We start from the raw sequence: 14,394 nt of genomic DNA on the forward strand, positions 1-14,394 counted from the left end.
ACTTTTTTGCAAATACCAAGCAACTTTTCCTCCTTTGCACATCTCTTTGTTTATGTTCTTGAGACATGATTATAAGAAACATTTCCTTTAAGATGACGGATTTATATTTTATGCATGAAAAAAATATATATATAAGCACTTATGATTCTACGAAAAGTTAAGAAAAGTTTTTTTCTTTGAGATGATGCTTAAGTATTGGTAATGATTAGATCAGTGGTGGGGAGTCTGTGTGTCGTGGCACACTCGGGTGAACCGTATATCGTGTATGGTATCGGTAGAGGCTTTCTACTAAGATACTTCCTTACTTTCTTGGCTGGAGCGCATGAGAGAATGTCTAAAGACAGCTATATCCTTCGAAATCTTCTGCTGTTCGGGATATTAAGGACTCTTCTAAGCGTCCTTTTCAACACATCCAATCCAGGAATTCTTCGGTCTTTACTACTAAGATGTGTGATGGAAAAAACATGTCATGGTTGTCCATCACTGAATTAGATTCATGTCTTTGTGTTTATAAGGAAGAGATCATACAAGAATTGATGTTGTAGTCTTCAAACCAGAGGTTAAAATCGACTCGGATTTTCTATAGACAAGCCGACTTAAGTCGACTCGAATTCATACAAAATATAAGTCGACTTCGTGCTCTGTTTCAAGCTTCAGTGCAATAAAATAGTTAATAAATTGAGTTTTCTGAACTTTTGTTAAGAATATATTAACGGCTATTTTAAATTCAAATTATAAATCCAACTTCAATAAGTTGATATTCCCCTTTTATAGCTGGTAGTTAATTTTCCCCTTTGTTTACAAAAATAGTTTGTTTTCGATTTTCAGACAATAAAGATCTTATATTCTCCTAGTTCTTATTTGCTGTTAAAACTTATAATTTCCTGCTTTTAGAAGTTACAGAAATGATTACAGCAACTCTCCATATTGGACAAAAATATATTGTAACAAGTTAACGACAAGTTAATGTCCAGTTAATGACTATTTCCAATGTTTTTTTGTCCAATCGGGTCTAGTTCAAGTTCAAAATACAATCCTACTTCGTCAGACATCAAATCATCTCTACATTCTACAATATAAATCATATAAACAATAACATTTCTAATTTTCACAGTCAAGGTCATTCAAACGATCAATCTTGAACAAACAACATAAATTCTCACATTATGACGATTACCTACGCATTGGTCAGTTAAATGACATGCGTTTTGCCAGCAATCACACATCCCAATAATGTTTACTTGCTTCTTCTCACAAAAAGAAAAGAGAAAAAGCATTCCAACACCCATAAACAGAATGAAAAATCATCAAGTTTGCCAAAAGCAATCATGTCTGCCGAAATAATATTATGAGAAGTTGAAATAACTTCTAATATCTTCCTAGAATTCAGATCCTTATTGCATTTTGGATTTGCTCTACTACTCGCATAATAGTGTATAAGATGCTGTAATTTTGCGGTTTTTACATGATATAATGCCTTGATGCTATCGTTCTTGGCAACAGTGTTGACCCGGAAGCTGTGGAAAAGCTAAGAGAGACTTACTGTTGATGTTTATGTCTGTGAATGTTATTAATGTGAATGCTCTTGCCACATCCATTCCTTATTATTTTTTACATAACACTCAATTGCTGGAAATGTCGGAAGGCTATAAATTTAGTCGACAAGCAACAATATATTTAAATTACTGATACTATTTTTAACACAAAAATGTCTTATTTTTTTATATGCAGCATAGACGAATATAGAAAGTGATAAATTACATAAAAGTGGTACACATCGTCTTCTCTTTAGAATTTAAAATTATACCCCATTACTGAAATTGTCGTGTATTTTTGGAATCTCTTGAAATTGACAAATTTAGAATGTTTCCTTTTGGAATTTTTTTTACTTGCTGTTATGGCTACTTACCGTTTTGATGCCGGATTTATTTTGAGTGTGCCTTTAGGGATGCTGATTTTAGACTTTTATATATGATCTATATTTATTTTTTGTTATTTTTGTATGTCATTTGATTGATGAGAGTGATCAAGTGTAAAGCTGAAGTTGGAAATAGAATGTCTATTAATAATAGAGTCCTTTATATTGTTGTAAATTTAGTTTTGTTTGGGGAATTTGATGAATAGATGACATTTTCTACTTAACAGCTTCAAATTGATCATTAAATTGACAGTAACTAACACGAATGCTGATTTCGAATGTAGGAAGCGGTGAGTAAAAGTAAATTACAAAATGAATCACAATTTGCCTATTTAACGGTCATTTGAGATTTGAATAATAATTATATTAATTGTACATAGTTAAAAACCCCTTTTTATAGTAAAGTTCAGTCTACATTTGAACTCCGAAGAATAAACATCATAGAATTATAAAACTGGCAATTCGCAGGCGAAAGCCGGCGATAGAACCTGCTATAGACGACATCTGAAGGAGGTCATGGATCTTTCCGGCCATCGAAGAAGAGAAAAGAGAAGAATTATATTAATATCCGTAAGGAATGCTAACCAAATGTACTAAAATGCCAAAATAAGTTTAAATACAACAATTACAATGAACAATAAGCATCATTTGTATCGAAATTCACAAAAATCTAATTAGAATTAATAAAGCAATCAAAAAAATCAAGCCAGACTCAGTAGCCGACACCCTAACTACTATTCTACAGCTGACTTTCCAACTTGCGTCAATCACGGTACAATTTATCCATTTACTAATCAAATTCCGTAAAACATGAATTTAAAATTGTTTATAAAAAGGATTTACCGGTAAAATTTCCTAGACGATTCAAAGATGCTCTTTTATAAGAAAAATGTTCAAACTTTCAAAGACGAAAGGATGTTGAATGAAAAGATAGAAAAAAAACTTCAATGAATACTTGATTTCTGAGAAAACGCATTTGCAGTAAATGCCGTCTTTGAATGAAATAAAATTTTAATAACACAAAGTCAAAGGTAAAGATTCTTTTGGTAACAAGCAAACATCACAAAGTAAATGAGAAAGTTCTGAATGAATTGAGATAGATATGCAAACCTCTTTGATTCAGACATTTGATTAATGAGAAAGATTTGCCTAGTTACAGTAATGTTGCTGTCGCTGTCGCCCACTTTAATGACGGTTCAATTGATATTTTCGTAAGTATAAAATTCTTAATGAAGAAGTAAAGTTTAATGGAAGTACACCTAGCAGCACAGAGATATGGATGTCCTCGTGGATGCAAAAAATAAAATCATCTTTGTCCTCTCAACTTAATAGCTTTCTTGACGAAAAAAAAGCAGAATGTGCAGGAAGTACACAACAAAATAGGAAGGAAGGAAGAGCTTGATATGATTTGTTGGGTTTTTTTTTATTATCAAAAATAAATTATTCAATTTCTATTTCATTGTGTATTGTTTCTTATATTTCTGTTCCTACTAGTGTGACATATGCAGCATGTATATGGTCATAATTCATAAAAAAACAAGTTCATTCAACCAACACAATTTTCATCCTTTTGTTGTTATCAGATTAAATTTATTGTTTATATGGGAATTCTATTTTTGGCATTTTCAGCTTTTAATAGGATATATAAATTGTGTGCTGTAAAGATAATGAGTTATGTCATATAATGTCTGTTGATTGAGGTCAATTTTGTGTGGGATTTCGATTAAATTTCATATATTAATTGGATGGAAAGTGCTGGATCTTGTTTTTTGTAGTTGTTTGATATTAGTCTGCCTTGTCAGTTAGCTTGCAAATATTCTCTGTCTGCTTGTGATGCTGGATTTTCTAAATTTTATGTTCTTCATGATGCATATTTTTGAGATCCAGATAAGTGTTTCTAATGTCAAAATCGAAGCTTCAGGACTGATTTGATGTAGGATCCTGCTTTGGATTGAGCAATCAAGTCTATGGCAGCTCAACAAACTTGTATTTATGCCTCAATAATGCCATTTACTCTGTTAATTTGCATTTTGAATTGAATGTTAAATCCAGCAGCACTGTATCTAGCTTTTAATGACTTGTTGACTTGATTCTTGCAGGAGCTTCATTAGTCTGATGCATACCAACTTCCCAAGATCCTGAAAATCCGTATGTAGCACCTCAAATGCATTTATATGATGATTCCTCAAATACGTGTCCTGGATCATGAAAAAGTCCACATTCCATTAGCAATTTATCATTTTATGTTGAAATTTATTCGCAAATGAGCCCCACAGAACACCAACATGATCAAAATTCAGCTCAAAATTAATTACTTAATGCGATTCTCATTATGATTAATTAAAATAAATAAAAAACATGTACACAAAAAAAAATTTAATTTTTTCGCTTGATTCCATCGTTTGGTTTTCAGTTCTCGTGTAGGTGTTGCAATTCTTGTGTGGGCAGAAACAGCTCTGCTGAGGAAAAACATTTTCATATTTTTTTTTATATGCTTATCATACGTGAAAATAATTTTTTATTATTCCATTAAATTAAGTAGATTAAGCTTAATAATAACATTTTGGGTAAATTTAATTCTTTCGAAAGCTCTGTAAAATTGGATAGATATTCTCTAAACTTTCTGCAATCTGCTGATTGGATTTTGCACCTGTGAATACAATCTTGCCATTAACGAATATCAGTAGTACGACTCGAGGCCGTACCATTCGATAAATTAGTCCGGGAAACAGTTCTGGTTCATATGATGAAAATTGTCCGTGCATTTGATTAAGATTTTCAAGACGAATTGGAAACCGGAGATCGACAGTTGCTACTAAATTCTGTACCTTAAAATCAATAAACTTCACTTCATGTCCTAACTTCTGGATGATTCTTGCAAACTTTCTAGCTGCTAAATGTGCATCATGTTCATTCCTTGCACCCGTACATACTAATTTACCAGATCTAAATATCAATGCTGTACATCTAGGCTCTCGAATTCTCATTACAACACCATGAAATCTTTGTGGATTATATTCGCTGTTCCTTGTGCGATAATTTATCATCTGAAGGTTCAGTTCACAGCCAAGAGCCACACTTGCTACACAATTCTGTATCTTAATTGTATTTATTGCCTCTTGTGGACCGCTTGGTGCTAATTGATGATGTAAAACTGCTGGACTTTGTTGTGGAATCTGAAATTTTTAATGTTTTGTATTTTTTACTGCCAATTTCAATTATTTTTTGATGTTGTGTAAGCTATTACCTTTAAAGGACTTCCAAGGATCTGCTTTAATGGTGAATCAACGTCCATTTTATATAAATAAATTAACTAAACTACAAACTCGTGAAAATTTTTGAATGTAAATAAAGAATTTTTTGTTTTTGTTCGCTTTTGTGGCACTTCTGTTGCTTGGATGTTGATATGATTGTCGGCAATCAATATTTCGACTGGTTGATGATGATTTTAGCTTGGCCGGGTATTTAATTAACTTAAATTAAGAAAATTACTTTTTATAGCAAATGTAACAACAAATAATTTTGATTTGAAGTCAATTATGAACCAATTTCCTATAAAAATCCACTAAAAAATGTTAAATTTTATGTTTTTCTCAAATTTATTGTTAATTAAGCACTAAATTAGGTGTTGATAGGCACAAATTGTTGTAAGAGAACTAACTTTGATTAGACATTATAAAAGAGCCGGCAAAGAGCAACCAAAAGCGTGTAAACAAAAGTTTTGCATTTATAGAAACTTTTCAACTGTTACGAAATTCAAATACATTTTGACCGTTATGAAAAAGAACAGCAATAATCCTTAATTACACAATTCAGCTTAATCTACAATAATAAAATAGACACAACAAAGTATTATTGAATAAAAAAAATTGATAATTTTATTAATCGGACATTGATTGCACGAGAAAAAGTCTACATAAAGTCTAAATTTGATTAAAATAATCATTTCAATAGTGGAAATAATGTCTTACTTATAGTTAATTAAAAATGGAAGTCATTAAAATGGTTAAAATAGACATACAAAAAAATCTCAAAATGAATATACTTTGTCATTCACATTATCCAATGATCTTCAACTGTCACTGGCCGTATACAATAAAAATAAAATTAATGGAAGTAAAAGAACCGAAAATTTTGTTGTCTTTTCTTTCCGTGTATGGTCACTTCCTGTTGACTCAACTGTCTTGTTATTTGACTAAATTTTAAGAATGACTTAAAGGAAATTTTAAAAATAAAATTAAAAAACTGCTTTGGCATCAAAAGATTCACGTGTTGGCACCCAACTTTCTAGCCTTCAAAGTTAAATTCGTAGTCCTGGAATATAGAATGAGAAGAATTAAGGATTAACATACAGTATATAAGATCTGACAATATTTACCTCAGGTTCCGGTGGAATTTCAGGTGCATCTTTGGAAATATCAACTCCCTCAGTATCTAGTAATCTTAACTTTATTTCCACAGACAATAGAGTTTCAAAGTCTTCTTCCATCTGCTTACTAATCATCTTTTGTTCCAAAAGACATGATATTCCTGGAAAAGAGAGTTACGGATTATTTTATTTACCATGTTTATTCTTCGAAGTTCAAAAACAGACTGAACTATTGTATAAAAAGGGGTTTTCAACTATGTACAACTTATTATTATTCAAATCTCAAATGAACGTTACAATTTGAAGCTGAGAATCTAAGCAACCTTGAAGTAGCAATCAAATCAGTAATTAATGCTGTTTCAGGCCGTTATGTCAATATGACAACAATTCTTACAGCATTGAAAAACCATAAGATATGATAACAGCTTCACACATAGCTACACATGATATCCCAGATGTTCAAAACTCATAGTCTACCTTGCATAAGCATAAATCTTGCAACAAACAGTTTAGTTACGTAAAATAAATTTAGATGCAGAAAGTTTATACAACAAATTGATGCCTACAAAGCTTTTCAGCATAGAAACTCATTGTTACACAAGTCAGCAGAGTTAAATGTTTAGAACTACGTAATATGACAACCTTCAAGAGCAACAATGCAATGCATTCATAACGCTCCACATCTGTTAGCCATAGAAACTCACCATCTATCCAATAATTAAACGTTGTGTCGTCAGGTGCAACAAAGTCAAGCGTTTTTTGTTCTCCACCATCGTCATATGCAATTGAGAATAAAGTTGTTGGTTTACCGCCTCTTGTCTTAATTTCCTTCACATGTGGACATTCTTTGTTTACGAGTAATTGCTTCATGTCATTTACACGAACCTCGCTTTTCAATTCGTCAAGTGTTGGAACTGTTTTCTCATCGCAGTCACCATAATGAAGAACTTTATGATTTGGTGACAATCGGACATACCAAAACTTATCTTTTGATCGATTTCCACGTACAAATTTACTGAATCTAGTTCCTTCAACAAGAAATCCTAGTCTCTGTTCACGAATCAATGCCATAATTTCAGGACGAAGTTTCTCCTTAAGTGATACAATTGCAGATGCTGTTGATTCACATTCTTCACGTGCTGTCCTCTCCTGTTGTCGCATCTCAGTAATTTTCGCATATGACAATTCAGCCATTCGTATCTTAAAGTTTTCAAAATCACGTGGACGTGTTGCTAGTGAACGTACAATTTGCTCACGGACAACATCGAAGACTTTTGAGAAATCTTCACTTGTGGCTCGCATGTCCTTCCATGTTCGGTTGAGTGCAACAATACAGACACAAAAGAACTCTTCAAATGGATGGTCATGTGTGAAGAACATTGGATGGAATTGATCCTCACCAGCTGGCGGTTCTTCACCGATTCTTAGAATGTCACAAAGTACTTTAACAAGTTCAATGCTTGTACGTCCAAATGGACATTCATATTCATCCAATCGACAGCTATTTTCATGCACAACTTTCGTGTAATGTTGTGTCTGGTTCCTGGCGAAATAAATCATACAATCAAGTGCTAAAAGTGACGATTCTGCAAAGTCTTGGACTGGATTGACATCATACTTGAATCCAAGTTTCTTGTAATGCTGTTGTGTCTGTTGTCCTTGTCGTCTTGGACCAGTTGACGACGCATCATGTTCAATTCCTTCACTTTCAAATGCAATTCTTCTCAATTCCTTAATTTTTTCCTGAGCATCAGCATCAACATTACGATCATTCATACGCGGTTCCAACATACCAAGTGTTAATGACTGTAAGATGCTTAATTGATGAGCCATTTCTGTCCGATTTTGAGCATTTAATACACAACTGTCAAGAATTACGCTACGATATTGCTTTGTGCTGAATGTACTTGCAATAACACGACGTTTTGCTTCATTCATTTGCATAAACAGAGCATTAACAAGTGCAATTGTATTCTGTTGTATGATTGGCGACGATTCACGCAAGAGCTTCAATAATGTCTCAAATGTAACTGAATGCTCAACAAGTGAACGTCTTGGACTATTTTGAACAATATTCTCAAGTATTGATAACGATGATTCAATGATATGATGCGAGAGAAATGTTGGCGATGGATTAATGAAGGCAATATTACGATTTATGAATACATCACTGAGTATACCCCATGATACAGTTCCATGATCCATTAATTCAACAAATGATTTTAATGCAAATTCAAGTTTCTCGCCTGAACACTTTTCATCTTCAATCATTTCGATGAGTAGATCGAGACCCGATTTATTGATGAACTCAATTGCAAATGATAAATCGGATGAGAGATTTGAGAGTTTTTGTAGGCATTTTGTATGTTCGATTAATGATCCAGTACGAAGTATTTGAAGATAATCATTTACAGTTTTTGATGCACTAAAACTAATTCTTAATACAGATCCATTCTTGACATCTGTACGATTCTTTTCTGTCACAAATCCAGCATTTGTTTGCTCTGTAAATTTTAATGAGTAATTCTCATAATCCGGAATATTCCAGTTGGTGCATAAATCACTAATAATACTAGCAAGTGGTTGCTTTTGATCGAATTCTATTAATTGCGGTTGATAGTCGGAAGATAGCGGCTCTACTGCTATCTTTACTATCGACGCATCCTTTACGGCTATTGCTCTTGGCGGAAGCATGAATCACGATTTATGCTGGATGTTTTTTTTTTTGTTGTTTTTTTTTCTTGGGTTTGGCTTTTTATGATAAAAATTTTGTTTTTGTCAATTTTGTGCTGTTTGAGCAGTGCTGTTTTGGTAATTTCACTTGATGAACACTAATTAATTAAGTTAAGGATAAAAATAAGCTAGTTTAGTAGGAATTTGACACTAAAATCACACAAAAATTGATAAAAATTAATACTGAAAAGAACTATTTGTTATGATTCTTTGGGAGACCTGCTATATTACCCAATGGACTTGCTTGACGTCGGTAACTCATCATTTTATCCACGGAATTGCTTTACATGTAATATCATGAAAAACATTCATTATATTGATTATTATCAGCTTTTATGTTAGGTTTTCACATCAGCTTCTGCTGGATCACTGACATTCCCAGAATTAGCGACAAAACGTATATCCAGCATCCAAATAGTAAATAACATTAACGGTCGAAATAAAATTGAAATGTAAAATGATTTAACCGATTTATGCAAAACAAATGCCATCTTAGCCGACTATTTCAAAACTTACAAATTTCTGCTAAATCACCGTATCTGAAGTAAACTTTATTAAAATTAATTAGTTTTAGTGCTGTGTGAAGGTTCAACAATTAATAAATCTACAATTTAACCAAGTGCTACATCAAAATCAATTGAATTTTCATCAAGAACATTGTTAAAAGTATCAAAAAACTGTGAAAAATGGATCGTTTGTTGAGTTTAGGACGTAAGTTAATTTTTGTGTTAAGTTTGTGCAATTTTCATTGTTTCTATAGTTCGTCTGACTGCTTAATGGGTATTTTATTGAACTATCTAGTTATATAATTAGGAATTTCACAATTAATCCCTAAAAAGTGCATAAAAAAGTAGTCATTAATGAGGTTAATGGAACAATGAAAATGATTTGCATAAAATCCCTTGAATCTATGTCTAACAACAAATTTCCTTATTTAAGGCTTACCTGGTTTATCTCAGCCACCACCGCCGACTGATGCTCCTGTTGTAGACACAGCAGAACAAGTTTATATCTCATCATTAGCTTTATTGAAAATGTTAAAGCACGGACGAGCTGGAGTTCCAATGGAAGTAATGGGTCTTATGTTAGGAGAATTTGTCGATGACTATACAGTACAAGTTATTGACGTATTTGCAATGCCACAAACCGGTACAGGTGTTTCAGTCGAAGCTGTAGATCCAGTTTTTCAAGCTAAAATGTTGGATATGCTTAAACAGACTGGAAGACCGGAAATGGTCGTTGGATGGTATCATTCACATCCTGGTTTTGGATGTTGGTTATCAGGTGTCGATATTAATACTCAACAATCATTTGAGGCATTAAGTGAACGTGCTGTTGCTGTTGTCGTTGATCCAATTCAATCAGTTAAAGGCAAAGTTGTAATTGATGCTTTTCGTCTGATTAATCCAAACATGTTAGTACTTGGACAAGAGCCTAGACAAACGACATCAAATTTGGGACATTTACAGAAGCCATCTGTACAAGCACTTATTCATGGACTTAATCGTCACTATTATTCAATAAGCATCAATTATAGAAAGAATGAATTGGAACAAAAGATGCTCCTTAATTTGCACAAGAAATCATGGATGGATGGACTTACACTTGCTAATTATGAGGATCATTGTAGCATTAATGAAGGTACGGTAAGTGAGATGCTTGATCTAGCAAAGAATTACAATAAGGCATTAGAAGAGGAAGAGAAGATGACACCTGAACAATTGGCAATTAAGAATGTAGGCAAACAGGATCCAAAACGGCACTTAGAGGAGAAAGTCGATACACTCATGTCCAATAATATTGTTCAGTGTTTAGGTGCTATGCTTGACACTGTCGTATTTAAGTAAGTCTATTTTCTATCTCCCTTGGATGATAATCCTTCAAATTGTGAACGTTTAATTCATTCGGTAAACTATACATTAATTAATCCATTACTGATTAAAAACAACCATGTCTCATGCAATTTATGATTTTGTGAATAAAAAATTCTAAATTAGATGAAAATATTGTTTTTATTGTGTGATTTTTCAGGGAATTTCAGGATATAAATTGGTGATTTTTAGTATTTTATGCTTACGTAAAAGTTATACGTAAGAATAGTACGTAAACGTAAGCAATTTACGTAACATTGAATTGTACGTAAATGTATAAACTTGGATGAAAAAGTTGTACGTAAAAGTTCTACGTAACGTTAACTTGTACGTAAAAATTTGAGTTACACAAACTTGTGCGTAAATATTCTTACGTAAAATTTGTACGTAGAACTTTTACGTAAAACTTGTACGCAAAAATAGTAATTCAAGCTCTTTAACTAATTCCTATTTAATTCAATTCATACTTGAACACCTTATCAAATACCCTAATTTCAATATTCAACGACCTCAAGTCCTTTCGATCTCGTTGACAAATAAACTTTCCAGTCACAACATCCCCAACTTTCACATCGACAGGTTCGTCCAAGTAAAATACACATTGCTGCCAATGTGTTGGAGTTGCAGCCGGTGATGTTGAGAATGAGACATTTTCTTGTGGCAGATCAAAGAATGTATCGAAATATCCAACAATTGATGTCATTTTGGAATCTTTTGTCACTTCCAGTGAGAAATCGTATGTGAAGTTTGAGTAGCTTAAATCGCATGTGTTGATGTCTAATTCACAAACTATGTTGGGTTTGGTCAGCACGAATTCATCATGACATTTTTCGACATGAGCTTCACGAAGGATGTCTTTAAGGATGCATTTCATGTTGTAGCCGTAGACATTATCAAAGAATTTGATGAAATTGTTGTAGCGGTCTTCACATCCATAGCCGACGATGCTGGAATTAATAGAGGCATTAGATATTTTATGCTTAATAGCTATTCATAGCGATTCTTACCTAACATTGCATCTATTCGGCAATATAAGTCCACCTTCTTTAAGATAATTTTTCCGTCCATAAATGATACTGTCAAGCATGCCTTCAAAGAACAGGAAGTAACCCATCCACTCCGATATTATAATGTCTACCTTCTCAAATGGCATCTCAATATCCTCTAATCGTCCTTTTAAGAACTTTACATTATTAAAATTGTTAATTTGTGCAATTTCCATCGCATGGTAAATAATGTCTGACTGATCTACAGCATAGACATTCTTGGCTCCTGACTGACTTGCAAAAAGTGACAAAATGCTAGTTCCACAGCCAATATCAAGCACATCCTTGTCTTTAAATGCATCAGGATTCTTCAAAATTGCATCACGATAACTTTCGGTTCTGACTGTATCGCTGAGCATTGAGTGATGGATGGAAAAGTGGGAATAAGACTCAAAATAGGAACTGTCAGCATCGAGGCTTACACTAGCAACTCCAGTTCCATGATTCTTTTTCTTTTGTACAATTGTGGTTGGTTCTTCTTTTCCTATTAATCTTTTGTAGCTTTCCTTCATCTTTTCCATGTCATCAAGTGCTTGTTGCAGTAACTGATCCTTAGTTCTCAACTCATTTCGTAAATCTTCAATGATTTTGTCATTTTCTGAAGTTGGTCCACTTATTTCAAGTTCATCAAAATCGTATGACAGCCATGACTCATAGTCTGCAGCCGGTTTCATGTATTTGTCATCCAGCCACAATGGAGAATTGTCTGTGGACGTTAAATCCTTAGGATTTGTGATTTTGTTGGATCTGATGAAGTTTACTAGCTAAAAGTATTCTTATTTTCAGTACATCCAATGATAAAGAATGTTATAAGCCCATACCTTAATATAACTGTAGAAATCCATAGAATATTTTGCCTTTAAAGTTTTCAAATCAAATTGATGAACTTGCTCCAAATGAGGAACTGCTTTTTCTATTGACGAAAACTTGGTTTCACAGAATAGACAGACTGTCTCTTCCTCATCATTGTCATCTTTAATTTCTTCCCATTTCTCTTCGTCCGAATCATCAGAAGATTCTACATTGTCTGCGTTTACCAATTCAGGAAGATCTGTAAGGGAAATTAATTAATGGATGTTACGTATTGGGTAGTTATCTACTCACCATCATCATCAGATGCCATTGTAAATGCTTAGTTAATTAAATATTTGAGGAGATGAGAATTTTCCAAGTTTTTTTGTTTACTGTTTTGCTAACACATGGATTTGCTATAAACATTTAAATTTGAATTTTTAAAATACGTTGGAGGATTTTTATAGCAATGAAACAATTTATATCAACAATTGTAAAGAATTGAATTTAAATGGATTTAAATGATGCAATCATGAATTTTACATATAGAATCAGCAGAAAATTGGAAATACTATATCAAAAATGTAATTTGATGCAGGAGTATAAAGAAAATTGGCAATTTTATCGTCCTAAAAATTAAGAATAACATTGATTTCTTTCAAACATATTTGAAATTGATTACATTGTTAAATGACATAATTACACATTCAAGGAAAGACATTAATCCACAATACTATCTATTCCCCAATAAAAAATTGATAAATGAGACAAAATTTATTAAAAAATTTCTCAATTCCCACCATGACATCGAACACCTTTTCACTCTCAATTTTTCAAGTTCAAATTACTATATTCCAGGCTTAACATGAAATTTCTAAGAATTAAATGCGTATTGTTCTGTAAATACTATTTATTATGAATTAAAATCCACAGGAATTCTTCATTTCTTTAATCATCCAAAAGAGTTCATTAGCCCTTTGTCTACAAACAAGAAGCTAATGAATAAACTGTGTTGATAAAATAAAAAGTCAGGAGAAAAGAAATCCAAAAACCTATAATTTTCTATTGCAAGTTAATTAGAGTCTCTTTTTTGGGTATCTCTCTTTGAAATAGATTTTAATAACAATTCTATGACGATGAAATGGCCAAAAGCAAAATTACTTTCATTCTTGTTTAGAATTATTTAGCGTGCTGATGAAAGTTCTTTCACATTTTGTGGGGCTTGCTTTAGTGCCGGGTAGCACATTACATGGTTATTTTGAGATTTTCAGTGAGAAATCATTTGAAATATGCTTTAACGGTCATTTGAGATTTGAATAATATTTATTGTACATAGTTGAAGACCCCTTTTTGTCAGTCTGTTGTTAAACTCCAAAGAATAAACATTATTGTGAATTTATGTTATTAATAGCTCTAAATTAGAGCACAAATCGACTACAGATTGAACTAACCATGCTATGGCCATCTCGGGCTTAGCTTCATCAGCAAATTAGCTTTTCAGCCATCATTCATTGTTCTTAAAGTTTGAAAATAGATAAAAATCGAAAAATAATGTTATGTAATTTCTAAGAATGAACTGTAATAATAATGATGTGTTAGAATGGTTGCGTGCCGTCCACAATTACAAGAAGAAGCCACGGTCACAAGGAAAAAGGTTAAAATATT

At 32.7% G+C, this 14,394-nt stretch overlaps 4 protein-coding genes across 4 annotated transcripts; 1 reads left to right on the forward strand and 3 right to left on the reverse strand.

The window, feature by feature from the left end:
- Positions 1–4,404: 4,404 nt before the first annotated feature.
- Positions 4,405–5,335, reverse strand: LOC139093634 (TBP-related factor-like). Its single transcript, XM_070644403.1, has 2 exons — positions 5,166–5,335; positions 4,405–5,094 (listed from the first exon to the last, which is right to left on the reverse strand). Exons 1-2 carry the CDS (start codon positions 5,211–5,213, stop codon positions 4,492–4,494), a joined length of 651 nt encoding a protein of 216 aa, XP_070500504.1. The 5' UTR covers positions 5,214–5,335; the 3' UTR covers positions 4,405–4,491.
- A 435-nt stretch (positions 5,336–5,770) lies between these two features.
- Positions 5,771–9,230, reverse strand: Ced-12 (engulfment and cell motility Ced-12). The gene is made up of 3 exons (XM_070644486.1): positions 6,992–9,230; positions 6,297–6,448; positions 5,771–6,232 (listed from the first exon to the last, which is right to left on the reverse strand). Exons 1-3 carry the CDS (start codon positions 8,979–8,981, stop codon positions 6,206–6,208), a joined length of 2,169 nt encoding a protein of 722 aa, XP_070500587.1. The 5' UTR covers positions 8,982–9,230; the 3' UTR covers positions 5,771–6,205.
- A 292-nt stretch (positions 9,231–9,522) lies between these two features.
- On the forward strand, positions 9,523–11,024 carry Rpn11 (regulatory particle non-ATPase 11). The gene is made up of 2 exons (XM_070644438.1): positions 9,523–9,731; positions 9,960–11,024. Exons 1-2 carry the CDS (start codon positions 9,707–9,709, stop codon positions 10,865–10,867), a joined length of 933 nt encoding a protein of 310 aa, XP_070500539.1. The 5' UTR covers positions 9,523–9,706; the 3' UTR covers positions 10,868–11,024.
- A 2-nt stretch (positions 11,025–11,026) lies between these two features.
- Art3 (arginine methyltransferase 3) lies at positions 11,027–13,136 on the reverse strand. The gene is made up of 4 exons (XM_070644437.1): positions 13,042–13,136; positions 12,759–12,988; positions 11,899–12,701; positions 11,027–11,838 (listed from the first exon to the last, which is right to left on the reverse strand). The coding sequence occupies exons 1-4, from the start codon at positions 13,058–13,060 to the stop codon at positions 11,343–11,345; spliced, it is 1,548 nt and encodes a 515-aa protein (XP_070500538.1). The 5' UTR covers positions 13,061–13,136; the 3' UTR covers positions 11,027–11,342.
- Between the last annotated feature and the right edge of the window lie 1,258 nt (positions 13,137–14,394).

The sequence above is a fragment of the Chironomus tepperi genome, unplaced genomic scaffold (assembly GCF_022539635.2).
Source record: "Chironomus tepperi strain 1889 unplaced genomic scaffold, CSIRO-AGI_Ctep_v1 contig_337, whole genome shotgun sequence".
In the NCBI taxonomy this organism is placed as follows: domain Eukaryota; kingdom Metazoa; phylum Arthropoda; class Insecta; order Diptera; family Chironomidae; genus Chironomus; species Chironomus tepperi.